The 27,433-nt window shown below is 42.6% G+C and overlaps 2 protein-coding genes across 5 annotated transcripts in view; both read left to right on the top strand.

Annotated features, from left to right (window-relative positions):
* LOC308459945 (amphiphysin-like) overlaps positions 1-26,640 on the top strand; it is a 94,687-nt gene extending 68,047 nt beyond the window's left edge. For 2 of the 4 annotated variants that reach the window (XM_080975860.1, XM_080975862.1), the window contains 16 exons: positions 130-215; positions 1,038-1,113; positions 1,640-1,722; positions 4,444-4,585; positions 6,303-6,431; positions 7,297-7,404; positions 10,186-10,209; positions 11,905-11,928; positions 14,477-14,509; positions 16,731-16,781; positions 17,837-17,968; positions 21,904-21,960; positions 22,368-22,538; positions 23,706-23,954; positions 24,455-24,556; positions 25,179-26,640. In XM_080975860.1, the coding sequence (XP_080831986.1) occupies positions 130-215; positions 1,038-1,113; positions 1,640-1,722; positions 4,444-4,585; positions 6,303-6,431; positions 7,297-7,404; positions 10,186-10,209; positions 11,905-11,928; positions 14,477-14,509; positions 16,731-16,781; positions 17,837-17,968; positions 21,904-21,960; positions 22,368-22,538; positions 23,706-23,954; positions 24,455-24,556; positions 25,179-25,286 (1,575 nt within the window). In that variant the 3' untranslated portion in view covers positions 25,287-26,640. The remainder of the gene's footprint in view (positions 1-129; positions 216-1,037; positions 1,114-1,639; positions 1,723-4,443; positions 4,586-6,302; positions 6,432-7,296; positions 7,405-10,185; positions 10,210-11,904; positions 11,929-14,476; positions 14,510-16,730; positions 16,782-17,836; positions 17,969-21,903; positions 21,961-22,367; positions 22,539-23,705; positions 23,955-24,454; positions 24,557-25,178) is intronic. The other 2 variants (XM_080975861.1, XM_080975863.1) reach the window with 2 other exon arrangements.
* LOC308459961 (uncharacterized protein) lies at positions 11,935-14,461 on the top strand. The gene has a single exon (XM_080975910.1). It carries the CDS (start codon positions 12,209-12,211, stop codon positions 13,973-13,975), a length of 1,767 nt encoding a protein of 588 aa, XP_080832036.1. The 5' UTR covers positions 11,935-12,208; the 3' UTR covers positions 13,976-14,461.
* Positions 26,641-27,433: the final 793 nt, after the last annotated feature.

Below are 27,433 nucleotides of genomic sequence, written 5' to 3'. Positions count from 1 at the left end.
TCCCAGCTGTCCTCAAAAGATTACCAGCCCAGAGGAGAACCCACCCAGAAATTGACTTGTTTGCTTTTTCATCCAGTGCCCTTTTGTTTTTGCACCAATTTGTGCCAATCTGTTTGATTTTCTTTCTAGGCAGAGGAAGAGTTTCAGAAAGCACAGAAAGTGTTTGAAGATTTCAACATTGATTTGCAAGAAGAGCTGCCATCTTTATGGTCAAGGTAGCTATAGCAGTTGGTGCTTTGTGTCCTTCAACTTTTCATGGAAGCCCAGAGAACTAAGGCTGTCCTCTCTTTGTAATGCTTTAATGCAGGCATCCCCAACCTTCGGCCTTCCAGATGTTTTGAGACTACAATTCCCATCATCTCTGACCACTGGTCCTGTTAGCTAGGGATCATGGGAGTTGTCAGCCAAAACATCTGGAGGGCTGCAGGTTGGGGGCGTCTGCTTTAATGAGACTTGTGTAGCTTCAGTAAACACAACCAGTTATTGCAGCAGTGGGTTTTTTTCCAGTTAGCAGACATGCAGTATGTTTGGTCCAAAAATGAAACTCGTAGACAAAATTGAATGTTTATATGCTCCTCACTTGAACCTAGAGGAAATCCACCGAAGATGCAAATCCACAGCATAGTCAATGCATCATAGACCTGATTTCCCTCTTTGAGCCAGCATACATCTGTTACAAATGGTGCACCTATGGGCAACTTTGGGCTTGCATTTTTCCATCACTGACATTCAGTCCATGGTGTATTGTCACTCTGGTGTGGGGTTCACCGTTGATAAGTGGTGCTGGGGTTGTATTTAAAGGAGGTTTACCTTAAGTCACATCACACTGGAAATTTGGGTATGGGGGAGATCTGTTGCCATGTATATGTTATATCTAGATGGTCCCTTTTTACATTTCCAAATTGGTACATACTTTTTCAAAGGCGTAGGAAACTTTCAAAGCCATAGGAGGAAACAGCATTGGAAAAAAATACATTTCATTATTTTTTCTTTCTCTTTACAACCTTTTCATTTTTTACCTTGTCATCTCCTTTTAGACGAGTTGGCTTTTATGTGAACACATTCAAAAATATCTCCAGCCTTGAAGCCAAATTTCACAAAGAAATAGCTTTGGTGAGTAATAATGAATGCGCTGTGGAAGAAAAGCAACAGACACCTTTGAAGTAGGTTAAAAATGCAGGTGCCAAGATGCACACATGTAATCTTTTTCCTGCTTCCTCTTTCCTTTCTGTTACAAAAAAGATTGCTTTTTACTATGATTAACATTAGTGAATGAAACTAGCAGAATGCAGTAATTATTTTTAATGGCTTCCCACTGTCTACTGCTTAAGTTTGCTGTGTTAAGTTGAGAGCCCCCTGATGAACTTGTGGTAATGAAATGACAGAGCTTTTAGAAGCAAGGGTTTAGGATAATTGGCCCTGGGGTAACCCCAAGACTATTTGCAACACACATCTTCACTATTAAGTGCGAAGCCTTGCACTCTGCGTGTGTTGTGTGTCACTGTGATAATATCCTATTTTTTTAAAAAGGGTGACTAAACTTAGTCCCATAGTGGAACAAATATGTGGTTTTTAGTTTATTCTCCCCACCCTACCTAAAGTAGCTGTTATAAAACGACAACTGTTTTTGTCGCTTCAGCTATGCCACAAACTCTATGAGGTGATGTCAAAGTTGGGAGAGCAACATGCTGACAAGGCCTTCACCATTCTTGGAGCACCCAGGTAAAATATTGTCTATCAAACTACATTGCGCATGACCTGAGCCACATTCATCCAATAATACAACCAGTAACTTTTGACAGTACAAAATTAATCAAAGTTTGTGAATAGATAACTTCTTCTTTTTTTCAGTTGAACACGAATGTTTCCCCTGGTTTTGCCTCAACCCCTATTTTATGTTGGAAGCAGACTTTAGTTGCTGGCAGAGCTATGGCTGCAGTCAATTACGTAGTGTTACATCAGAAACAGATCAGGTGTTCACCTATAGTAATGCAACCTTTTTCACCCACCATGTTCCTTGGCTGAAGAGAGTCCTTAGTCCTAGTGAGGTATTCGAAGAATGTGTGGGTAACAAACAGCTGTGGCTCTCCAGCTGCTGATAGATGACAACTCCCACCATCCCTGGCCATTGCCCATGCTGGATGGGTTTGGCTGAAGCTGTAGTCGGAGCTTGGCACAACTCCTTGCACTTTATCAGATGAGGGGGGACCTTTTGGTCTCCTCTGTGTCTGCAAGCTTTGTTCCAATGCTCAGTTCTTTGCACATCCCCATATAGTTTCATACAACCTCTGAACTGTGGCTGTACGAACTTGATAAGTACTTTCTGTATCTACACAGTGCTTGCAAGTTTACCATGATCGTATTAACTGTGGCACAGGCAGCTGCAGATTATTAGAAAATGTTCAAGTTGAGCCAAAATGAGGAGAGAGCATTTCGTAAATATCTTTCACACCGTGAAGAGCATCTCTCCTCTGTTTTTTTTTCAAGGTGTGAAAGGGCGCCTTAGTATTTACAGTGCAGCTACCTTCAAAGGCTTTCTGCCCTCGTTCTGAACTGGCTTTGTGAAATGGATGTGATATCATGGCACCATCTTCATGAGTCCTGATTGGATGGGATCAAATAGCCAGGAAGAAGGTTGATTAAACAAGATAGATTGTGCCAGAGCAGCAGTTGTGTAGCCAGGGGCATAGGAAGGGGGGTGGTCTGCCCTGGGTGCCACTCGGGGGGTGACAAGATGGCCCCTGCTTTCCCCCAGCAGTAGAGCGGCTGAGGGCATGTGCAGTCCGTACGGGTGTCCATATGGGCTACCTCTTGCACGGCAACCGTACGGGCTGCCACACATGCACACTCCATACGGTCACCATGCGAGAGGCAGCCCATACAGCCACCGTGCAAGCGGCAGCCCATGCGGTCACTGTGCATGAGCGGCAGCCCATACAGAGTGCATTTGCAGTATTCCGTACGGACTGCGCTTGTGCGGGATGCCGCACATGCGCACTCCATAAGGGCTGCCCCACCCCGGGTGCCGGAGAGGGTTCCTCCGCCACTGTGTGCAGCGATGTTGAATCATAGCGAAAAGGCATGAATAAATGTAAATTGGAGAGTGGATGAGTAGATTCAGGCAGCTGCACCTGCTTCCAAAAGCCAGCTTTTGCACCAACAATGTTCTCTGGAGAACATTCAGCATAGCCCTACAGAATTGTAGCTTCGTTGAAAAACTTGTAGAGAAATAGAATAGAAAGGAAAGAATGTTTTAATATCTCATCCTTTCTTTTTGAAAAAAATATTTCCACAGAAAGAGGTGGTGAGTGAACACTTAAGGTGTCTCGTAGCTTATGAATAATCTTACTTTGATTTAGTATAGAGAACATGATTGAGGCCTGGTCAATCATGTGTTATTTTAGTTTTCCACAGAAGTGCTGAAGCCCATGTGTCAGCTTACTGAGTAGGATGCTTATAGAATGCATTAGCTGTATGCTTCTTCAAAATACAACATTATAGTTTTCACAGATCATAGATTTTAGATGTTAGATTGCACAATGTTTCTTAGATGTTGGGCTCCATAATTTCTGTTCTTTAGCCGCATCAATTTAGACAACAGAACTGTAGTCGCAGAGGATCTGGCTCAATGGTTTAAATAGCTTTTATACTGAAAGATGTCCCTTGTTGAGACATGATGGCATCTGCAGAAGTGACATAAGATCCTGTCCCTCCCTCAACCCTCCCTGTCAGTGAGAAAAGACCCCAACTCCATACAGCCTGGGTCTGAAGGAGACAAGGCCTTGCCAGACTTGCGTGAAGCTTTGACGAAGGGCAGAAACAGTGGAAGAAACACCTGTGTGTTTCCTGTTTGTGTTGTCAGTGCTTCCTGCAAAGGAAACAAGGCAGCCACCTCTACATCCAGTCCTCTCAGAAGCACAGAGGGCCTGGAAAATATGTGAGGATTTTTTGTCTCTCACTTGTGAAAGGAAAGAAGACCAATTTCTCCCTCTATCTCCTCTCTTAGTTAGCACACCTCTGTGCAAGGCTCTCAGGCCACACTCTTCCATTCCCAAACCCTTCGCTTGCTAGATGAGTGTGGATGGAATTAGTAGTGAGCTTGGTTATAGTTGAAGACATTCAGAAATAACTTTAGTTCTCATTTTCAGATACAGTGTTGGGTCCTAAAGAGACAACAAATGAGCTGGGAGAACACACACAAAATTCTAACAAATGAGAAGTTTCAGAATTCTGGAAAACAGAGATCTTAGACATCTAGACAAATATAGGATTGGTATCCCAGGATTTAATCCATTGTACTATCACATAATGAACCAAATGTACACATTGTAGACGGAAACATGCAGACTTCATGGGTGTGTCTTGTGGGAGCCAAAAAGCAGTTCAGTATGTTGAAATGACAGTATTGTATGTTTTATAAAATATTGGTTTGCATTCTATTAGCGATTCAGGTCCTCTCCGCATTGCAAAAACTCCATCGCCGCCTGAAGAGGAGTCCCCTCTGCATAGCCCTGAAGCAAGTCCCAATCATACATTGGCTGCTCCTCCTTCTCCAGCACCAGCACGGCCTAAATCTCCCTCACAGGTAGTAGGAACAGAATTAAGATGAAATACCAAAAGGGGGCAGGGGATAACCCAGCCAAAAGCAATGAAATTAGCCAGTTCTTCTAAAAGCTTGGCGTTAACAACTAGCTAATTTCCATCAGAATTACTAGAACCTAAATATTGGTGTGGAGAGGAGGGTCCAGAGGGAGCCCTTGTCTTATCACTTCCTGAAATGAGAATTAGAAATCTGACTCCCATCACTTACCCGCCTTTGTTCTCCATTTGTCCCCCATCCTCAGCCCCCAACTGGTGGTAGCTATGTTTGTTGACCCTTTGCTCTTCCACTTCCTTTGCTAGTCAGGGAAGAACCTTTTTGATGGGACCAGTGTTCCTAGAGGACCTGATAAGGTTTCTCAAGGACAGCGCCATCTTGAGCAAGGTGCTGGTGTTGCTGCTCCAGAGAAGCCTCATGATGACACCGGCACCATTTTGGGGGAAATTGCCCTGCCCAAACAGGAAGAAAAGGAAGCTGGCATGGTTGCGCTGGCAGCAGTGAGGGATGGTCGAAAGGAGAGGAGATGGTGAGATCTGCCCATCTCTTTCTTACCCCTCCGTACTGCAACGTGCCAAAGGACATCTGGTTACTTTGGGGGGTATTTATTCATTTTTTAAAATCAAAGGAAATCTAAAACGTTTCAATCGCATTACAAAGAAAAGGACTGTTACCCCATTACAATTACTATGGTGAAACGTCTGAAGGCTGCCAACTGCATCTGGCTTCAATCCAAACAGTGGATTTACTATGGCTATTTTTATCCGCCTGGTATAAAAGGAATACAATTTCCTTTCCTGCAGGGTAAATGTGATTTGATTTCTTTTGTCAGTGGCTCTCCGCTACTTTGGAAGAAATGTGTCAGCACAGCATGCTCATTGCAGCTGGAGAGATTCTGGCTTGAGCACGGACAACCAGCTGGAATTTATAATAATGTTCTGACCTGCACAGATCTAGAGAGTATGCAAAATATGCTAGCATTGCTTTCCTCTCCTCGCGTCAAACATTGTCATTGACTTTGATTGGTCATTATTTTACAATTTAGAGGCTGTCACCCTCAAGCAGTAATATTTTTACGGGATTTTGATGCCTTTAGATATGCTTTAAAGAAGTAAATTGTCACGTCATGTGTTCAGTTACTTGGAGATTAGTGTATTTTTCTACACTGAATGCTCATACTGGGTGGCGTGTAGAACAGTGATGAGAATTGGTCCTCCGGATGTTGCTGGACTGCAACTCTCATCATTTCTGACCACTGACCACCTTGGTTAGGGATTTCAACTGCATTTGGAGGGGCCATGGGCAATTCATTCCTGATGTAGAAAATCAGGAATTGAGATCCAATGGTGGCTTCTTGTCTGTGCAAGGGCCCATTCCATGAATGCAAGGGCCTTCAATTTTGCAGGGCCTTCTGCAAATGCAACGTGGGAGGTGATTTTCATTGATTCTGCCTACGGTTCTACTTCCCAGTGCTGGGCTTGGAACTCTCAAGTTTCAGCAGTGCCCTGTGCAATTCAAAAAGTTGGTGCCCCCTTGCCTACTTGGTTTTAGAATATTTGGTGGTGTCAAAGTCAAAATGATGCAGGGCTGATCAGTCCCAGGCTTGAAACGTTGACAGATTTGTGTTTATTTTATCCCTGCCACAAATTATCTCAATCTTTGCCTTAAAGATTACACTTCCTAATGTGATTGTTTTTTTGTTTAGCTGAGGAAAGGACCCCCAGTTCCACCGCTACCTAAACTCACACCGACAAAAGAACTGCAGCAGGAGAATATCATCAGCTTATTTGATGACAATTTTGTTCCAGAAATAAATGTGACAACTCCTTCACAGGTGAGTCAGGGCCTCAAAAGCTGTTCCTTAACAGCTTCAGGACACCTCTCCCAGTTATAGTCTCTGGGATAGTCCCTGTTTATCCCTACAACAATCCTGAGGCTGTGAGTTAATGAGTTGATCTGTGTATTTCTTGGCTGATGGAGAACCTGTGGCCCTCTAGATGTGATTGGCAGTGGTTGCAGAGTTGATTCCATAGCAGCTGTGTAACAGGAAAGAGAAGTATTGCTTAAAAGTCCTCGAGAACCTCTTCACCTCAGAAAAAGTATTTGGCCTCAGGACTTAGCCACACTTGCTTTTTACTCTGCTCTTTCCAGGCACAAGTCCACGCTTCAAAGCTCTGAGCATGCTATTTGTTGCTCCAGAGCTTTCCCCACAAAAAATCTGCTCTTTAGTGCTCAACCGGAGCAAACATCAATTCTGTTTTTCCAGAGACTGCTGTTTGCTCCTGTAGAGCACTAAAGAGCAGGTTTTTGCAGAGAAAGCTCTGGGGCGAAAATATGGGCCACTTGGACACGGATCTTTAAAGTGTGAAAAGAGCGGAGGAAAGGCAAGTGTGGATCAGCCCACAGTCTAACATGCTAAGTTCCTTATACTATCAATTTTGTTTTACATAATCTTCATTATTGTGGATACTTTTCATACAAAAGCAGTTTGTAAATGCAAGCAATAAACTTGCATTTGAGGGAGAGGTGGCAATAAAGCATAGTTTGTAAAGAGGTGGTTGAGGGATTGAGGATTGGGTAATCGTTCTGTGGTATTATGGCAGTGGACAAAGCTGAATTGTAACTTTTGAATAAATGTGTTTAAAATTTTAAAAAATTGTAAAGATGTGGTTGTTCAGTGTTTCCCCCCGCCCTAACAGAATGAAGTTCCTGAAGCTAAAAAAGAAGAGTCTTTGTTAGACCTAGACTTCGATCCATTTAAACCTGATGCAGCAGCTACTGTGGTAACCCATTCACCAATGTCTCAGGTAGGTTTTTCGTATGAAATAATTTTTAAAATATGTACAGTTATGAATCCATCCACCCCATAATCAGGGTTGTGGATGCACCACAGTTCTATGAAGGCACCAAGAAAATGTGGAATTCGGGAAATATGCGACCACGCAATCTGGCCCAAACTTATTGGCAGAGACCGGGTGTGGCATGGGAGCAACAATGATGAGGGAGCAATTGTGCTCCTCTGGATAGCATATAAACTGCGTCTTAGAATGATCTCTAAAGGAATGTGCAAACCGCATGTTCGCAGATCTTGCTGACTGTACTTCATGACAATGTCAATTTGCCATAGCTACTTTGCAGATCTCACAATGAAGAACACCGTGTTTTTCGCTCTATAAGATGCACCAGACCATAAGACGCACCTAGTTTTTGGAGGAGGAAAACAAGAAAAAAAAAAATTCTGAATCCCAGAAGCCAGAACAGCAAGAGGGATCGCTGCGCAGTGAAAGCAGCAATCCCTCTTGCTGTTCTGGCTTCTGGGATAGCTGCGCAGCGTGCATTCGCTCCATAAGACGCACACACATTTCCCCTTACTTTTTAGGAGGGAAAAAGTGAGTCTTATAGAGCATAATTGAAATGAGTGTTACTACTGTATTTTTCTCTGTCCATGTGGATGGGTCTATATTATTCCTAGTAAAAATGATCCATCTGATTTTCTACAAAACTCTTCTGTATTTAATACTCTTCTGTATTTAAACAGCTTTACAATACCAGAACTTCATATTCCTGAGACAGAATTCTCTCTCCTTTTTTTCTCTATATCCTGCTTGCTATTTTGCCCCTGCTCCCTCCTCCTGACAAAAAAAATTCTCCTGTTTTCCAGTATATGTCTTTAGTCTTTAGAGTTTGAAGTAAACTCCAGTGCTGATATTCCAGTTCCCCTAATAATCTTGTCTGTTATTAGAGCATTAGAACTCCTCCTCAAGCAGTTAGACATTCACAGGAGTTGACAGACAGATATTGATTAAAGTGCATTTGACAGCTGAGTGTTTCATATTTTTCAAACACATTTTCATCCTTATGAAGTGCAGAGGATGGACATGACGGATGATATTTTAATATTTAAAACTCTGCACATTGAGATGGCTTTGGAAGACAGTTATCGAAATTCCTGAAGAACAAATCTGTTATCTGTAGTTTAGACAAAGTCACAAAGAAGACCCCCCCCCTCTCCTCCATGACAATCACCGGCTCCTCCCCTTCCATTGAGAAGAACCTGCCCTGAAGATCTTAAGGAACAGACAGGCTGAGACAGGAGAAGACTGTCCTTAAGAGATCCTGGGCTCAGGCCATATAGAGGAGCTATTTACATAAGATGCATGAGCAGAGGAGAAGAAATCAAGGCCTTGAACTTGAGAAGCCTGAACAAGTCAAAATTTGTTGTACTGTATTGCCCTTTTTTGCACATCAGAAAATTGTTTGACGTGATCCAAGTTGCCGTTTTGCTTGTGAGTCAGTGAAGGACTATTTTAAGAAACTGAAAATCAACTCGGGATGCTTTGCAACAAACTGCAAAGAGAAGCTTCTGTCTGATAGTACAGTTGTGTAGGCAGGCAGGTTTTTAGTACATAAAGAAAATGGAATAGACTATGTCACAATTTATTTGTTTATTTCATAAGGTTTTATACACCTCTTGATTGTAAAAAAAGAGCCCCTCAAAGCAGTTTACAAAAAGATAAAAACAGTGAAATTTTTTTGGGGGGGGGATTGACAACCCTACTTTAAGAATACAAAAGTTGAAATACTACTAAAAACAGATTAAAATTGCCCCAAATTTTGAAGCAGGCTTGTCTAAACAGGAATGTTTTTAGCAGGCACCAAAAAGAATACAGTGATGGTACCTGCTTGATCTCAGTAGGCAAAGTGTAGGAGCTGCCACACTAAACAATTGAGGTCTTACAAATGGAGAACGGGTCTTGCGTGGCACCTCTAGTAGTTGGCAATTCTGCCAATCAGTTACAGGATTTGCTTGTGCTTTCCTTGTGCATCTCAACATACCTATGCAGTCCTGCAAATTTGGAAACAATCAATCAATCAATCAATCAATCAATCAGGCCTAAATAATTTGCTGTGGCAATATGGTGTTGCCTGTTGAAATCCTGTTTTTGATCTTTGGGAAGCCCCGTATACTAAGGATTGAGGATCATTTCACACCTTGCACAAATAATAATAATAATAATAATAATAATAATAATAATAATAAATTATTTATACCCCGCCCATCTGGCTGGGTTTCCCCAGCCACTCTGGGCGGCTCCCAACTGAATATTAAAAACACAATACAGCATTATTGTACAGCTGCCTTGCTGTTGATCATAGCTCCTGGGGTGTGTCTGTGTGATCCAGCATGTGGTAATGGGTGCTAATTGTATTACATTTTTGATCAAAGCTTGAAACATCTTGGCGTATACCTTAAAATGTAATGTTATGAACTGGCACTAAGTTCTGCAGTTGCCCTCTTGAGCCGTGAATATTCCCGTAGGGCTTGAGCAGGTTCACTTCCCGCAGAATTATGCCTTAAAAAAGTAGAGTCTGAATCTCTTTTTCCTGGTGCTGTGAACTCAGTGAACCAAACAAACAGAATTTTGTGAAATGCCTTATAAACACACTGCCCCCTCCCAGAAGAGAATGCTATGCTGAACTCTATGGACCACATGAATAACCATGCTACTGTCTAATTATGCTTTGCAGCACATAACAGGGTGTACAAATGAGGTTTTCAACACTGTCCTTCTTTCCCCTGTTCTCAGACGCTTCCCTGGGATTTATGGACGGTAAGTTGGTTTCTTTATCTTTGCATGTTGCCTTTTTATTGTTGTTTATTTCTACGGTGCCATTAGTATGCAAGGTGCTTTATGTATCGACACGAGAAGAAAGGATGGGTTTCAGCCCTGAGGAGTATGTAGTCTAAATTTTGACAGCAGAGGGAGACAGAGAAGGGGAAATAAATTAGTAACAGGATGACTGGGCAAAAATGCACTTATGTGAAATAAAGAATGTTGCTAGATTTGAGGAGGAAAGACCAAGGGTGACATCCTGCTCTGGTGTCCTGCTTGAACAATGGACTTTTGCTTGCACAAATAGGACTTGCCTTTCCCCCTCCCCCCTGCTGCCTCCTCCATCCACTTGTTTGCACCCCAAATCTGCTCCAGAGGACTTGGGGGGGCCCTTTGGAGGAGACTGAAGGGCAGGAGGAGGGGAGGAAGGAAGGAAGGGTTCTAATAGACCTGCGGATGTGATGTTGGATCTTCCTGAGAGGTTTTCTGTGCCTGCATTTCTATATACCCAGAAGCTTTGAAATTGTCTTCACATAGTGGGATGAGATATCTGTGATTGGCCTATGGTAGCAAACGTGTAGTATTATTTACTAGGGAAAGGAAAGCATCCCTGCTTAAAAAAAGAAACAATTTCTCCAGAATTGGTTTGGAAAGGTTAATAACTTCCACCTGCACATTAATGATCTTTCCAGAGATGTGAAGGCCCGGGGGGGGGGGGACCAAGAGAAAATCCCCCCTTTTTTCTCATCCCCCCTCCCATTTCCCCCTCTCCCCAATTTTTCAGAAACAAATAGGGGGGAAACCCCCAAAAAACTGAGTGGTGGGTGGGAACTGAGGCTCCCCACCATTTTGTGTGTCTTCTCCCCCCCACCCCAGACTTTCTCTTCAGTTGCAGTAAATGCAGCACTTACTTCAGCCATATTAGTGCTGTAGAATCTGAAACTCAGTCTGATTATTTTCTTGGACTTATTAAGTCTTGGCTTTGAACAATTCTGAATGAACCTTCTTTACCAAGAACCCAAGGAAAATTTGTCTTAGTTTGTCTAGTGTTACAAATCACAACCATGTGGACCCATTCAAATTTAGTTTTAGTGCATGGATTTGGCTGTATAAAACTGGTCTCTTTATATGGTTAGGATGGTAATTACTGGCATGGAACGTGGCATGAAATGTGGTGTAGATCGTGGGAAGTGAAATTTCTCTCTTGAAGCTTCTCGTGAGAAAATCCTTAGAACGATTTCATTTTATCCTCAGAAAAAGTCCTGGGAGACTGAGAGATAAAAATTGGTTTGGGTTACCCACTGAGATTTGAGATGGAATGGGGCTTGACTCAAACCAGGTGTGCTATGCTATATTAGGGTTGCCATATTTCAAAAAGTAAAAAACTAGGACACCCCAAAAGGGAACCCCCAAGATTGTTGAGGACCCTGATCACCTACAAATAGGAGCACTGGGTGCGTGGCAGCAGTTCCTATCATTGCTATACCATATGGCAGGGGCTGGCAACCTTTTTGGATTAGTGGGCACATTTTGAATTTTGAGAGCGTGCTGGGGGTGTCACTCATAAAATGGCTACCATGCAGTGGGCATGGCATAACACAAAACGGCTGCTGTGGGGAGTGTGGCATAACACAGAATCAGAAAGACAGCCACTCAATCCTAGTTTTATTGATTTGGTTTTCTTCTGTACAGACAAGCAATGAACTGGTGCAGCCGGTAAGCAAAACTTCTCCCTTTCACCTGCCAAAGCTTCTCTTTAGATAGATAGCTACTGTCTCCAAATATATGTTTCTCCCACAAACATTGCAAACTGTGCTTAAATTCCTTAATTTAGCAGTCGCATTTCATTTCTAAGCTAAAGTTGCCGTAGTAAAATACTGAATTTTGTGTTTTCTCATCAAGACCACCTTTATCTTTTTCATCTTGTTTTTTTCTTTGCTTTTCTGTCTGCCTAAAGCCTGATTCTTCAAAAAGTCTTTCCTTGTGTAACCTGGTCATGGAGGAAAACCCAAACAGTGGGTCAACAGAAGATGTTAACAAACCCCAAACTGATCTAGGCTCGCTCAACTTGGGCCTAGATGGTAGTACAGCCAGTGAGAGCCAGGAAAGAGCTGCAGGTCTTCCTTTGCCTTTCCCTGAGGCAGAGCAAACCTCAACAGCATCATCTGTTGCACTGGCTACTACTACTTGGCCTGCTGTAGGCGAGCAAGAGGATGGTGCGTCTTGGACAGCTTCCGTAGATGAAAACCAAACCACTTTCCCGGAACCGTACTTGGACACTAGTCACGTTGCAGACAGTGGCACAGATCTGGTGGAGACTAACAAGCCTTTAGTGAGCGAAACTTTGGCTGAGAGGCCTACAGTGGGAACTGATAGCTTTTTGGATGGAGACCCGTTTAATGTGGCAAAGTCAGAAGAAGAGAAGCAGGAAACAGAAGAGTCTTTGTGGGCAAATGTGGAGCCATGTGAAAAGGTAGAAACCGGAGATGTTAGCCTCAAGAAACTAGACTACACAGAGGAGTTTGAAGAGAGAGATAAAGGCTACACTGAAATAGGACATCTTGAGGCCTTAGGAGACCATGAAACACTAAAAAGCACTGAGATAGAGTCTATCGGGGATTCAGAGCATAATACTGGGCAAGAAGAGACAACTGCTGGCAGTTACCTTCAGGAATTTGGCCTAGAATTTAATGGGGATGCTCTGCTTTCAGGGACAAGAGAAAGAGATGCTGAGGATGTAGTGAACTTAGGGTTGGGGTGTGAGGTGAGTGATGGTAAATCTGTAGAATATAGTGGGTCTGAACCTGAAAATGGTTTCGGTCCCTGGAATCGGGATCAAGGAAGAGTGTGTGTGGGTGGCCTACCACTTTCTGGGAATACAGCCACCAAATGCACACAGGAAAGAGAAATGGCAGGTATTACGGGATTGGCTGACCTAGATGTCAGAGACAAATCTACCGCAGAGGTTGAAAATCCTGTGTGTGGTGATGAGTTATGTGGTGCTGAAGAGCCCAATAAAGAGATTGAAGACCATAGCAGCAGCAGCAGCCGCCCTCAAAAGAGTAATATGACTGGCGAATGTCAAGCTACCTTGATGCCCTTTGAGAAGGAGATGGTTCTGCAGCCTGGTTCTGCTGACGCAGCTGGTGCAAACCTTGATAATTCTTGGCTAGGTGATGTGGAAGATAAATTTGTAGACAGGGAAGCATTTTGTGTGGCCGAAGAACTTAATAGTAATGTTAGTTGCCCTGAAGCGTTGGAAACTGATCCCTGGCAAGCCAATTGGGATCCAACAGTTAATACTGATTCCTGGGGGTTTTCTAGCGAGACAAATGGGTTTGATGACTGGCCCTTTCCTCCCAAACAAGACACCGTGGATGGAAACGTGGAGATTTCCTGGCCAAGTTTTAATGATAAATGGTCTACGCAAGATTTGGGAGGTATAGATAACTCCTGGGGAGCTGTGGGTGTGACACCAAGTCATCAGAATCAGGAGGCACCTTTAAAGCAAGGAACATCTGGGGAACAGGCAAATGTTAGCAGCTGTGGAACAAGCAAGGAGATAGGTAGGCCTATGGTCCTGTTCCAAATGGGAAATTCCAGAAATGCTAGCACCGAGAGCTCAACTAGTCCCAAAGACAATGAGACCAACAGCTCAGATTTATCTGAAGATGAAATTGCTAACCGGAGATATGGATTGTTGTACCAGGAAATAGAGGCTGATAAAGAAGAGGTACCTACCCCAGTGTGTAGCATAGTCTAGAAATGAGAGTTCCTTAGGTCATATATACATATATATAACCTTGTGTTTTATGGACAGTCCTTCTTTTATGTTCTCCCCCCCTTGCCCTCTTTTGCTAACTTAATGGTCATACGAACATGCCAAATTTGGCAGAGTTCAACCACATAGTTCTACTGGCTGACCAGAAAGAGGTTGGCTGTTGAACGCACCATCTGATTTTACCATGTCTCGTTATTTTTGAATTTTGTGTTTTCTAATATGATACATGAACCTCCAGTCTTTTCAGACTCTTTAATGTGAATCACTATTCTTTTCTTTTTCTTATTTTTTTAGCCATTTAACATAGCTTCATACTGCTTGTCAGAAGTGTCACTCTTTCCCTTCACTTTTTATATTTTTGATTTTTTTTAATTGTGCTTTTTGTAATGTGCAAGCAAGAGTTTGTAAAAACATTATTTACTCCTTTTTTTATCTGAATGCCAGACTAACAACCATTTTGTTCTGATTTCCAATTCTGCTCAGGCATCCAGCAGCGCCTTTAATGGGTTCACACAGGTAAGACGTCACATTGTTTAAAAGAGAGCATGTCCTCTTGAGACCAGAAAGAGGACTGGAATTTGGGAGCAATGGGATGAAAGATGTATAATGCACTTTTCAGGTTAGCAATATCATGCTCAATGGCATAAAGCTAATGCAAATGTAGATTGTGAATAGGTTGGTCATGGACTGGCTGAATGCTAAGGGATGGTGGGAGGCATCAGTTGGGGAGCCCCCGAGGGAAGAAGGCTCAGAGCCAGGGATTGGTGGTGGGACGACGAGGAGGAGTCAGAGGGAGAAGAGAGAGCAGACTGGGAGGAGGAGGTGTCAGAAGCTGAAGAGGCAACAGGGTTGAGTGAGCAGGAAGAGGCTGTGGCAGAGAGCAGTGCAGAAGCAGAGACTGGAGAGGAGGGGCGGCAAGAGGCAGAGTTGAGACAGGCTGCTGAAGAAGCCAGGGCGTCTTCCCCTCCTGCTGTGACCAGCTCCCTTTCCCATTGGTCTTCCAGGGCCAGGAGAAATAGGAAGAGGGTGGAGCAGAGACAGACAAGGTGATGATGTCTCAGATTGCTTGGGAAGGACCTGGTAGAGGAGGAGACATGGGGAAATGTGGGAAGACCTTTGGTCCCCACAACTGCCTCATTAGGGAATATCTACTAGGAAGAGCTGCTGTGCTCACTAGGCCTGGCCCTCCTGAGCTGTTTTCATTCCTGAATAAAGAGTTAACTTCACTGATACCATCTGAGTTATTATTGACCTGCTGTCTGGCAGTTGGCTTGGGTATTTGTTTGAAAATGTGTTTGGCTAGGAGCTTCCTTTCCAACTTGCTTCCGCCTGGCATGTGGCCTGTTTTATAGCTTCAGAGCTTTGTTGGTTCTGTGCTGTTTGTATGGAGCTTGTTGTTTTACTGTACTGCATTCAGCATGAATAATTTTTATTTAAGCCTCTAATACAATGCCCTGGAATCCATTTTTCTGAACAGCAATCTAGAAATCTAGTAATTACTTGATTAAATCACATTCAAAAGGCAGGTATTTAACATTTTCATCAGTTTTCCCACACCTTCTTTGCTGTATGAATGTTAATTAGCATGGCTGTGGTCATAAAACTGCTCACAAAAGAAAAGCGGTTTGAAGTTTGCCATCTCGTATCAAATCGTCTAAATTACAGAGTCTCATTTTTTACCAGCTAGTAAAGTTTTATAGCCTACCTTTCGATCACACCATCTTCAAAGAGGCTTGCAACAGGTGAAACATAAGGCCAGGCTAGCTTTCTTCTTGCTATGATGTCGTTGTGTGTTTTCATATCAGAACTTGTCTGTGAATGAAGCTATTGGTGACTGAACTTACAGATATGCATCAAAGATGAGTGCAATAACGGAAGTGAAATATACTCCTTGCATTCATATAAGGAAGTAGCTATTGAAGAAAACCCTGATACCCAGAAGTAATATAAAATCTTCAGCAGCATTTAGAATTGTCTCAGTATTAATTGAAGTTGATAACAAACAAAACTTGATTAAATCCAGCCAAGGACGATACATGGCTTTATGGAAATCAATAGCAAATGTCACGTGGGATCCTATAATGGTGGATTTTTGACAGGGAAATAGTTTCACAAACACCCTGCAAAATGAAAAAGCAACTTGCAAATGAATAAAGTGCTCAAGGGTTGCTACGCTAATAAAGAAAATATAATCTATTTTATAGGGCATCCATATTCATATCCAACATACAAAAGGAATTGAATGAAACCCATCAGGTTAATAATGTAAATGTTCTGGATAGAAACAATTTTTAATGGAGTCTAATAATTTGCAAGTTCAAGAATGATACATTTGATCGTAAAAACCCACTTGATTTTATATAGACTGATGAAGCAAAGGTTTTGCATATTACAGTCCCAATTCAATCTTAGAAAGGACACTTGATCCCAAAGCTGTTTTGACTTCCGTCTTGAACAATGGCCATCTTACAACATGCAACATGGGGGGGGGGGAGGAATCGTGGACTTCTAAAATTCAGTCTGAGGGCTATGGAGTGGAAAAAATTAAAAAAAACAAATAGGCAAAACTGTGTGCTGCTTTGGGGACCTTTGGATAGAAGAGTGGCATATTAAGCAGGTATAAACCAACAAATTAATGTAAGATGATCATTTTGTCATACATAATTGGATTCTGGGACAATTTACAAGCTTATCCTTAATTTTTCTGTGTACCCTTTTCCTAACCCTATATCCTTAGGATACTTCCCTATTCTCAATGCAAGCAAGCCAGAATGTGATGGACAACTTGGTAAGTTGCTGTTTTTGTGCTGTTTGTTAAAATGGGCGTTTCAGTCCTTTCTGTTCTCCTCTGTTATTTGTGAGGCCTTCTGCTCCATTGACTTGCATTCTCTGGTTGTATGGAGTATGGAACATGAAGAACATGGGCTAACCAAGCAGACTTGGTTGCATGGCTTGTGGAAAGAGTCTTGGCAGGTCCTGCTTTCGGAAGAAGCACATGGTGTGCTGGGCTCTATGTGCCCAAACCAATATACTTAAAATGTGCAACAACAAATTATGAGCCAGCAGGGTTAGTAGCCTTTCCCTCCACGAACTTGTCAAATCCTCTTTTAAAGCTTGTCTCTCTGCTCAGTCAATGTGGGGAGAGAACAGGTGAACAGTTAGTGTGCTTCTCCTCCTGCCTTTGGAAGAGAGCCAGTGTGGTGTAGTGGTTAAGAACGGTAGACTTGTAATCTGGTGAACCAGATTCGCGTCTCCGCTCCTCCACATGCTGGGTGACCTTGGGCTAGTCACACTTCTCTGAAGTCTCTCAGCCCCACTCACCTCACAGAGTGTTTGTTGTGGGAGAGGAAGGGAAAGGAGAGTGTTAGCCGCTTTGAGACTCCTTCGGGTAGTGATAAAGTGGGATATCAAATCCAAACTCCTCTTCTTCTTCATGGGGAAATGAAGCGCAAGCTATTCCTTCCCGTTCTTTCTCAGACTTTTGGGGACATCATACCGTAACGAGGATTTCTAGTACTGTACAGTGGACGCTTGGGTTGCGAACATGATCCATGCGGGAGGCACGTTCACAACCCGCAGCGCCACGTCTGCGCACGCATGAGTCATGATTTGGTGCTTCTGCGCATGTGCCAAGCGCCGAAACCCGGAAATAACCCGTTCCAGTCCTTCCGGATTCGGCGCAGTGTGCAACCCGAAAACGTGCAACCCAAAGTGTCTGTAATCCGAGGTATGACTGTACTGATCCTGCTCCCACAATGCCCGGCATTCTTTAATGCGCGCCATTTGTTATCTGCCTTTCAAAAAACAAAACTCCCGATCACATCCTGAATTCAATAACTGAAGGCTGAGACGGAAGAAGCTCCACCTTTAGAGCCCCAAGCAGAGGAAGCCCCAGGTGCCCCAGAGGTGGCTGACGCTGCTCCCGAGGCAGAAGCCCAGCCTGCAGAGGCTGCTGAGCCAGCGGCTGACGCTGTGGTGAGTGACTGGTGCTTCAGGTGCCCTCACACTCGCCCAAAGAGCCTTGCCATGTGCGTACGCATCACATTTCATCCCGCCTTCTCCATTTTCACCTTTCTTGGGCTTCAGAGCTGGGTAATGCAAGAGTCCAGGTTCAACAGAAGGGGCAGTTTCCACCGGGGCCCTGGACTCGGGGAGACCAGAGTTCAAATTCCATCCTCAGTTTGGGCTCTCAGTGGATCACCTCTTGGACAAATGACTTGTAAAATGGGTGACTTGAATCTGAGAGGGTTGTATGTGGCTAGGGGTCCCAGAGAAAGGATGCACTTTCATACAATAGATAGGTGTTGTATATATTGTTTGCATTTTGCATTTAAAACAATGCTCAAGGCGGCTTACAATATGGAAAGATTGACTTAGTTACAAACATAGCAAAGTATTCATAAGAATAAATAAAACACAACAAAGACTACATAACCAAACTGAACAATTTCCACGTAAAAATAAAGATACAAAAACTTAATATCAATAACAGCAAAAACTCCCAACAAACCTTCCCCCAAAATACCCTAGTCCTTGCTGATGAAGCCCATCAGGCCCTGCCCTGGGCCAGGTGGAGAGAGGCAGGAACGGGCCCCTCAGGAGTCAGGATTGATGGCGTTGGATGCCTTTGGTCGGGTATGTGTCACTGTGCAGATCCAGATGCTTGTCTGCATCCCCATCTGTACATCTTAGGCAGTGGCTAATATGGAGACCATACATATGATTTGAACCATTGCATGTCATGAGATTTCAGGTGTTGCATCAACCATCTGAGCACTGCAGCATGGACATTTGGGGACATTTCATATGGGGGCTGCAATGCCTCCACTTGACCTTGCTGCAAGAGGAAACCACTGCTGTGAGGATGAATTTATGCTAGAAAGCCCCATGCGATTGTTTTTTCTTGGCATTCTCTCAAGACACAACTTTCGTATGGGTGCTGCTCACACACAGGGCTGGTGCACGCATAAAGGTTCATGATGTAATCATTGCATCATCAGAGATGGCACACTCCCACACATAGAACAGAAAGAAAATGCATAATCAGCTGATAAAGTTTTGCGGTTTTGACAGCTTCTGTGTTCACCTGTGGATCACACAGTGACTGAAATATAAGTGATATATATTCATTTAGCACAATCTATGTGCATGGGATGCAGGTGGTGCTGTGGTCTAAACCACTGAGCCTAGGGCTTGCCAATTTGAATGTTGGCAGTTCGAATCCCCGTTACGGGGTGAGCTCCCGTTGCTCGGTCCCTGCTCCTGCCAACCTAGCAGTTCGAAAGCACGTCAAGGTGCAAGTAGATAAATAGTTACTGCTCTGGCGGGAAGGTAAACGGTGTTTCCGTGCGCTGCTCTGGTGTCGCCAGAAGCGGATTACTCATGCTGGCCACATGACCCAGAAAAACTGTCTGTGGACAAACGTCAGCTCCCTCAGCCTATAGAACGAGATGAGCACCACAACCCCAGAGTCGTTTGCGACTGGACTTAACGGTCAGGGGTCCCTTTACCCTTACCTTTTTTTGTGCATTGCACTTTTCAGAAAACAGAGATACTCAGTGCTTACTCCAAGGTAGACAAAATCTAAGATAGACCCAGAGAAACAGCAGAGAAAGGGAAGAAATAGAGACATGGGCGGGCAGAGGAAGAATATGTGATTATTTCAACCCCACAAACTTTGATACCCTCTAAATGTAAGTTTTCGTGTGCGCGCCCCCCTAAAATGTGAACAGTCTAAACCTCTGGGTCAGTGGAAGCTTTTTAGGGCACCTCTGGACCAGAACTCCACAGTGTCCATCTGGGGTGTTTCATTATATCCCATTGCCCCTATGGCGCTCTTTGTGTTTCCAGAAAACTAGCGCTTTCTCTCTCTGGAAAACAAAAATCCAGCCTAAACCTGCCAGCTTTAAAGTGCTCATTTGGTATAGCTGTTAATATCAGGGAGTAGTTTTAGTAGGTTAGAAAATGAGTACACTGTTGAAATACAGCAGTTGTACTTGTTGCTAAGTCTTAAGGCTATTCGTGTGTCTCCAGAAGTTTTAAATAGAGAACCTGAAAGGTCTCTTTGTGGGGATAGTTCAGGCTTTGATAAAATTTGGTATGTAGAGACCACATGGTGTCCTTCAAAAGCAGCAGCCCTGTGCCCTCTCCTTTCTCCTCCAGTAATATTAGTACGGCCGATGGTGTTGCTGTACTGCTTAATTTCCCACCCTGCACAAGCAGCGCCAAACGCAGTAGGACTTGGATGGGGAAGCTCCCTGCATGGCGATGCATCCTATTTTGTATGGGTTAATTTCGAAGAGGAAGATGAGTTCCGGGGTTGGTGCTTTCTGTGGCAGCCACGTGTGGGTTAATGGGAAGTTGCCTTTGTTCCAAGCCAGACTAGTGGTCCATCTACCCCAGTATTGTCTGCACTGACCACCAGCAGCTTTCCAGGAACCAGTGCAATTTTTCTAGAAAAAAGAGGAGCTGGAACTCACTGTGAACACCTCCCTTGTTCTCTTAGAATGGAAATGGTACCCATCTGAGAGGTGCCGGAATGGGGTTATATCCATTTCTCTCAGTTGCTGCTATGACACCTAATTCCAGTCTTAGAAAGATGCTTTTCTGTTATTCATAGGAAATAAGGGCTTCCTTGACCTGCTTACTGTAGACCATTATTCAAATATATGTGCTCATAAATACATGCGATATTGCCACTTGTACAATAAAGCTTTTCACAGATACATTTGTGCAACTAAGTCACACTTGGAAAGCAAATAAGGATAGTCCAGCCTCAGCTGCAGCAGCTCCAAAAGAATTAATTGTATGAAAAAGGGGGTTATATAACACTAAAATTTTAACAGGATAATGCTGTGAGAGGTTTCCATAGCAACGAATGCAGCTTTCAGCCACTGATTTGTCCTGGCATCTGGACATGTTTGGAGTTTGTGAAGCAACTACAAGCAATGCTAGAAAAAAATTTGTTTTTTGAAATTATAAAGACTGGATAGAATATTCTGGATAGAATATGAAATCCTTTATGAGAAAATTAGCTTGTTAGCTTTAACTGAAGTCTACAAAGCCTCATTTCCAAGGTGTAGTTAGAGATTTGGAATAACACGATCCAGGTTTAGATTTTGATAGGTGCTACAATTCATAAGCCATGCAATATATTTGCCATTCACTTTTACAGGCTCTTGTACAGCTGTACTTCAAGAGCACTGTAAATGTTTGCTGACCAGCTATTTTAAGAGTTCTTCTAAAATCCACAGTTCAACCAAAATACAGTCTATTTTAAGCCCCATTATTTCAGTGGGGAAGTTAAAATATATACCTGACACTCTCTAGTTCAATAAATAAGCAAATGACTCACTCCATTGATTACGGGATTTAATGGTCATCTTCAAAGAAGCCAAGGGCTTTTCTCAGGGCTAGAAAAATACTTTGGATTCTGAATGGCTAGGGTTGGTTCTTAAGAGACAGGGTTTTAGCATTTTGGAGGGCTGAAATTCAGATTTCTTGACACATTTTATGATGGATAATCAAGGCCTTGGGAGTTTTCATTCTAGAATCACGGTGCTTTGCCTTCTACTGGAGTCCAGGGGGAAGCCCTAACAGTTCTCAGCATGTTAATATATTGATAACAACTCTGAGAATATTGTGAAAAAGCAGTGGCTTGGATCTTCCTTGCATCACCATTCTCATCATTACAAGGCTGAAATCCATGCTTCTCCTTCATCACCTGCCCCCAACCTCCATTCCTCTACTTACCGCCTGATCTTCCAAACATGCTTGCACAACATCCTACCACTCGGTACCATTGCCGAATACTATAAATGCTTCGGATGCACCCCACTCCATTTTCATGCAGTGCGCAATGCGAATATTTCTGACATTGGTGCTATAAACATGTCTCTGGTTTTATGAAGGCTGCTGTGGAGGAAGGGACAAAGGAGGCACCAGAACTTGCTGAGAAAGAGTGTGAGGTATGTATGAACAGCAGAAAGAATGGGTGGTTGTTTCTGGATAAAGGATAGATGTTGTCCATTTACAGCACTATCCAGCCAAAGGGAAGCACTTTTAAGACTCGAGCAGTTGATCACATGCTTTTCCTTTCTCTTGAGAAGAGGGTTTCACTTTGGCTGGCTGCACCCTTTGGTTATATCTAATCACGTTGCTTTGTGTTGGTGTCTTAAGTATTTTGTATCCATATGTGATTTTATGGCCAGTGGGTGTTTGGGCTGTCATCAGTCCGAACCAGAAGAATTGTCAGGTCTGGGTTAACATCCTGTCGCTTGCTGCAGGGACCTACTGCAACTTTACAAACCATATTGTGTAGATGTTACAGGAGATCTGTAGGAATAATCTTTGGATTTCTTTGCTCCTGTTGTAGTTACAGATGGATTCTGTAATACAAGGTCCTGATGGAGCTGAGGGTGTTGCTGTTGCTCCTGGAACTGAGGCTGGCGAAGTTGCTGCTCCTGCTGAAGGGGGAGTTGGGGAAAGTGACATAGCTGGCACTGAAGGAAAAGCAGGCGAATCTCAGGTAGTCACCAACATACAAGTGCTTCTCTCCTCGGCTTCTTTTTGTGTGGTTTTAGGAATTCCATCATCCTGCCTACATTCCAAAACTCTAACCAATTTCATACTACTTCAATGGACACAGGTTGCTTCAAATAATTCTGACAATCGTAACTGTGATGGAGAGAATTCTTTTCAAGATCCCTCACCACCCTTCCTCCATAATGCCCAGGGTTTCCTGGGACGGCATGTCAATTACACAGATTTAAATCTGGAATATGATTCTTTGCACTGTAATTATACATTTGGTTTGAGAGCAGTTCTAAAACTACTCTTGTAACCATTCTTGTAAATAGTTTGAGACGATGCAGATTTTTATAAATATATTATTTTTAATTTGTCTAATTTCTAAATTGTGTATTTTGATTCTATAAGCCTTTGGCAAGCCTGCTAAAGCTCTCCCCCCCCAATATGGGTTATACGTTGAACTCAAATTGTAAAGGGGGTGATTTTTGCAACATTAGATGTCTAATTGCACAAGCTTTTAGTTCTCATAATTGTGGAAGAAATATTAGGCAACAAGGGCACGTTTGTTAAGATTCAGAAATAAGAGGTGGTGCCTATTTTTCTAGGGTCATGAACCAGAAAGCTTTAATGTTGCTGTCATGCTTCTATATTTTTTTATATCACCTTTTTAAATAAAGTTCAATGCAGAATATGAAAATATGAGCAAATACTGTCTGTTCACATGTCCTATATAGCACATTTCCCTGGTACCTCACTCCTCTCTTACTTTTTGGCCTTTTAGACTATGTCAAAGGCCTTCCTCAGTTACTCATCAAAAGTAAACATTGCCAATTATGGGCACAATCCAGCCCAAGCGAAAGCTTTGCTTAAGTGGAAAAGAGAAAGCCATGTTACCTTTTATCGTATTTTGCTGGAGTTTTCCAGGTGCAGTTCTTTAGCAAGCTACCAAAGCCCTCTGAAACTGGCACGAGCCGTTGGTTTTTGCCATCTTTAGCATACTAAGCTTTATATCTCCTTGAAAGCACAGGATTTGCAAATGAATCATTGTGTTTTGTTTTAATCATTCTAGCAGTTTTGTAAAAGAAAGAAAAAGACCATTTGCCCCCACCCTATAGAGCTGGAATAATTTTTAGTGCAGATGATGTTGTTCAAACTGTTCTCCCTGGCACCTTTCCCCTCTAAGGAAAACCTCAGCAGCATCCCCTCAGTAGTAATAGAACCCGCATCAAACAACGAAGCCGATGGAGAAGATCACGAGGTTCTAGTGAACGAAGCTAAAGATGCTGCGGAAGATGTTGGTGCTCAGAGTGCTGAAGGCCCAGCTGGTGAAACTTCAGAGGCTGCAAGTGAGCCCAAAACCACCCAGTCCACATCTTCTGAGGAACAGCCTGTATCAGCAGATGACAGCATGCCACCGGGCTTCCGCTTTAAGGTTTAATTGAGCGCTTATTTATTCCAGTTTCCTTTGACACTGCATGATGACTCGATTGTGGACCAAGATATGCAGGGGCCATTTGAACCTTCCTTATATGCAGAGGACATTAAAAAATACAGTTATATCCAGACCCCTTTGTGGAAGTTTGACTTTCACATTCTACTAATAGGTGAGCAGGCCCACACCAAGTAGTTATGTTCCCAAGAGCATGTGGACCAGCTAGCCCTAGCCATTGCACAATCAGGTTTCCCAATCATGTGAAAACCTGTGTCCTGTAGTTTTGTGGCAGGCCAAATCATGTGTCATAGCCTCCATGCAGTTTGTGATTAGGAGGCTACGATACTGATTTTCCCATGTATAAGGTGGCTCTAATCCTAGTCTTATCCAGGGGTGCAGTACTAGAAATATCTAACAAACTTTACCACTTGCTTTCAGAAGAAAATATTTTCAGAATATGCCCTAACCTCCACCATATCTCTCCTTTTTCTGCTCTACAGGTTGAAACCCTGCATGATTTTGAGGCAGCCAATAGTGATGAGCTGAACTTGCTCCGGGGAGATATTGTATTAGTAATTCAATCTGTGGCAGAAGCTGATCAGGTAACAGCAAAGGGACTTTGATTCTCTGCATTTTAAAATATCATTTAAAAAAATATAATATGGCCAAATAGAAGTGTGCATTGTTTGGAAATGGAAATGCTCTAAGAAATAAAATCAAAGGGGGTCACTTAGGTTGCTTCCAGATTGCCTGTTTATTGAGCGTACATCTTGGTGTACATTTATTTAATTTGTTTGTGGGCATGTTTTATGATGTTGTGTCTAGTGTTATCCCACACTTATCAGTGCATGTTCCCATCATTTGCCCTATAACCAAAAATCGGGGGGGGGGGGGGGCTTGTTTTGTTCTGCAACAGCACCAAATCAACTTTAATTCAACTTCCTGAATTTGCTGGTATATGATTGAGCCCCACCTGAAAAGAGTGGTTGTCTGGAAGCGCCTTTACAGTGAATGATAGCCGCTTAAACTGATTGGAGATCTACCATAAATAATTTGCTTATTTGGCTCAGAAATAATGTGACTAGACTTTTTAAGTCTGCCTTTCAAATGTTGGACTTCTCTCTGCCAGGCAAAGCTTTTTGATGTGTTTAAGCAATACATATAAATGTGACTTTTATAATAGAGGCATTTGAAAACTGGAAATGTTTCTCTCTCTCCTTACAGGAAGCAGGATGGTTAACAGGGATTAAGGAATCTGATTGGCTTCAATACAAGGATGTAGCTACTTATAAAGGACTCTTCCCTGAAAATTTCACCCGTTGTTTGAAGTAGTTCTCAGCTCAGGCATAATATACGTGGTAGGAAGCTCGGTCCTTGCATTCTGAATTTCTCCAATACACAGGAGCCCACCTTTATAGTCGAGCTGTCATGGTTTACAGACTGGTGCCAGACAAAAACTTGGTGACACATATCAAATGAGCATGACTGCAAGAAGTTAAAGCTAGCATATTCTGAAACAGTATGTGGAAAAAAATGTCCTTATTTGTTCACTTTTACGTGGCAACAGGTTTGTTTGTACGTTGTCAGAGCTATGGTGATCCTGTAACCTGATCCTTTCCCATGCAAATCTTGATTAGCCTCCTCAATACCAGAACCTTAACTTCTCTGCACTAATTGTATTGTATTGAGTTGCTGCACTGCAGAAGACTTGATTAGTAAGTAATCCTGTAGTACTGAGGTCAAGCTATTTTAATTTGAGTGTGTTTTTTTAAAAAAAAACCTGCAAAGTTTTTCAATGTTATTTTCAAACATGCATACATACAGACAGACACATGAAGATGCATTGTATGTGTATATAGAGCATAAGAATCATAGGTGGCCAACTAGAAGAATATGTGCCAGAGTGACATTGACAGCAGGAAGGAATTGAGGTAAAGCTGGACAGGAATTGGAGGATGCACACATCTGGTTATGACAGTAAGGCTACGCACGCCTGCTTGCTGCCTAGGTTAGACTAGAAGGAAATGCCACAATGGGTATGAGTTGCTTATGTACTATAATGTGCCCTAAAGCAATACTATCATACTTTGGCCTTGATTTATGGCATGCTCCCCAAAAGGTTGACCACCACTGATTACATGCATTTCCACATATCTTACCCAACATTGTAGTTCCTTGATGTAGTATTTGTTCATACAGGCATTTGCTCCGATTGTCTGGCATTACAGTAAAAAATATATGTTCCAACTGGAAACTAGCTGCTCCATTGCCAAAATATTAAGACAGTAATATCTGCATTTGTAATGCAAAATCATCATTCCAAAATGACAAAAATGTTATCAAACTCAAACCTGCTAAAACACCAGGGAAGGCATGGCTCAGTCGCCTATATATTACCACCTGCTATACCTAGGGATAAGATAATTATGATAAAGGGTGTTATAATGCTAATTTTCTTACTTTAAAAATTGAATGGGTTGTATGACTAAATAAGATGCTAATCTAAGGAAAAGATGAACACAATATATTTTCACTATATGTATTTATGCAGCACACCTTCAACAATCCCTTGAAAGTTTAAAAAATGTATTCTGTATCAATAAGTCATATGTAACTATGTTTTCCAGTGTTGTGTCATTCAAAATAAACCTTTGATCAGCTCCAGAAGCAGCTCAGTTGCTTCTCATCACTTGTACTTTTTCATTTGCTTGTGTGTATTAAATATCCTCCCAGTGTCATCATTATGCATCTTGATGAAAACCAAGCAAGTGGCTACACAACTAGTACTTGCTCTGCAGACAAAAATCTATAATCAGAGGCACAGAGAATGTGGCACGAAGCCTTTGAATGTGAGGTTAGTAAGCAGGAATGACCAAGTCACTGCCCCATATTCATTTGGCACAACCATGACTGTCCTTGCAGCCTTGTGATTTATCAAGTCTCACTTCTGCAAGAGTTCTGCTTCATGGCATCTACACACTTAATATGTAATGGCTACCTTTAGCTTAATTCCTACCTTATCTGAATGCCATGGGCGTTGCTCTGCTATAGTTGTATTCTGGGCTACTTCCAGAACATGGGGTAAGAAAATCACAAGAGCAGCTCCTACTGAAAATTAAACAGACTTTGGCAATATATTCCCCCCTTAGCTTCTTTAATCTACAAGCTCTAGGCAAGATGAAGAATCCCACACCAACCAAGCAGACACCATATCCCATTGTCTGCTCTAACTAGAGTCTTTTGTACTGAACAATGTACACAGCCATTCATGTGACCCACTGTTTCAAATAATCAGCCCTACTTAGAAAACATATTGATAAAGTTTTACCACAAGTCTCTAATTTTCAGAATGTTAACTGCATCAGCTGGTATTTACATTTTTAAAAACAAGGCCAAAGCAATCCATATGGCTTAGCAAGCACTAAGCCTGCTGTTTCCATTTTATCAGTAGGCACAAGAGATCAAAACCTTACATTAAC

This window comes from Podarcis pityusensis, assembly GCF_964106645.2.
Source record: "Podarcis pityusensis genome assembly, chromosome: 12".
NCBI classification, from domain to species: Eukaryota; Metazoa; Chordata; class Lepidosauria; order Squamata; family Lacertidae; genus Podarcis; species Podarcis pityusensis.
Note: the sequence above shows the minus strand (reverse complement) of the source record. Positions and strands in the feature narration are given on the sequence as shown.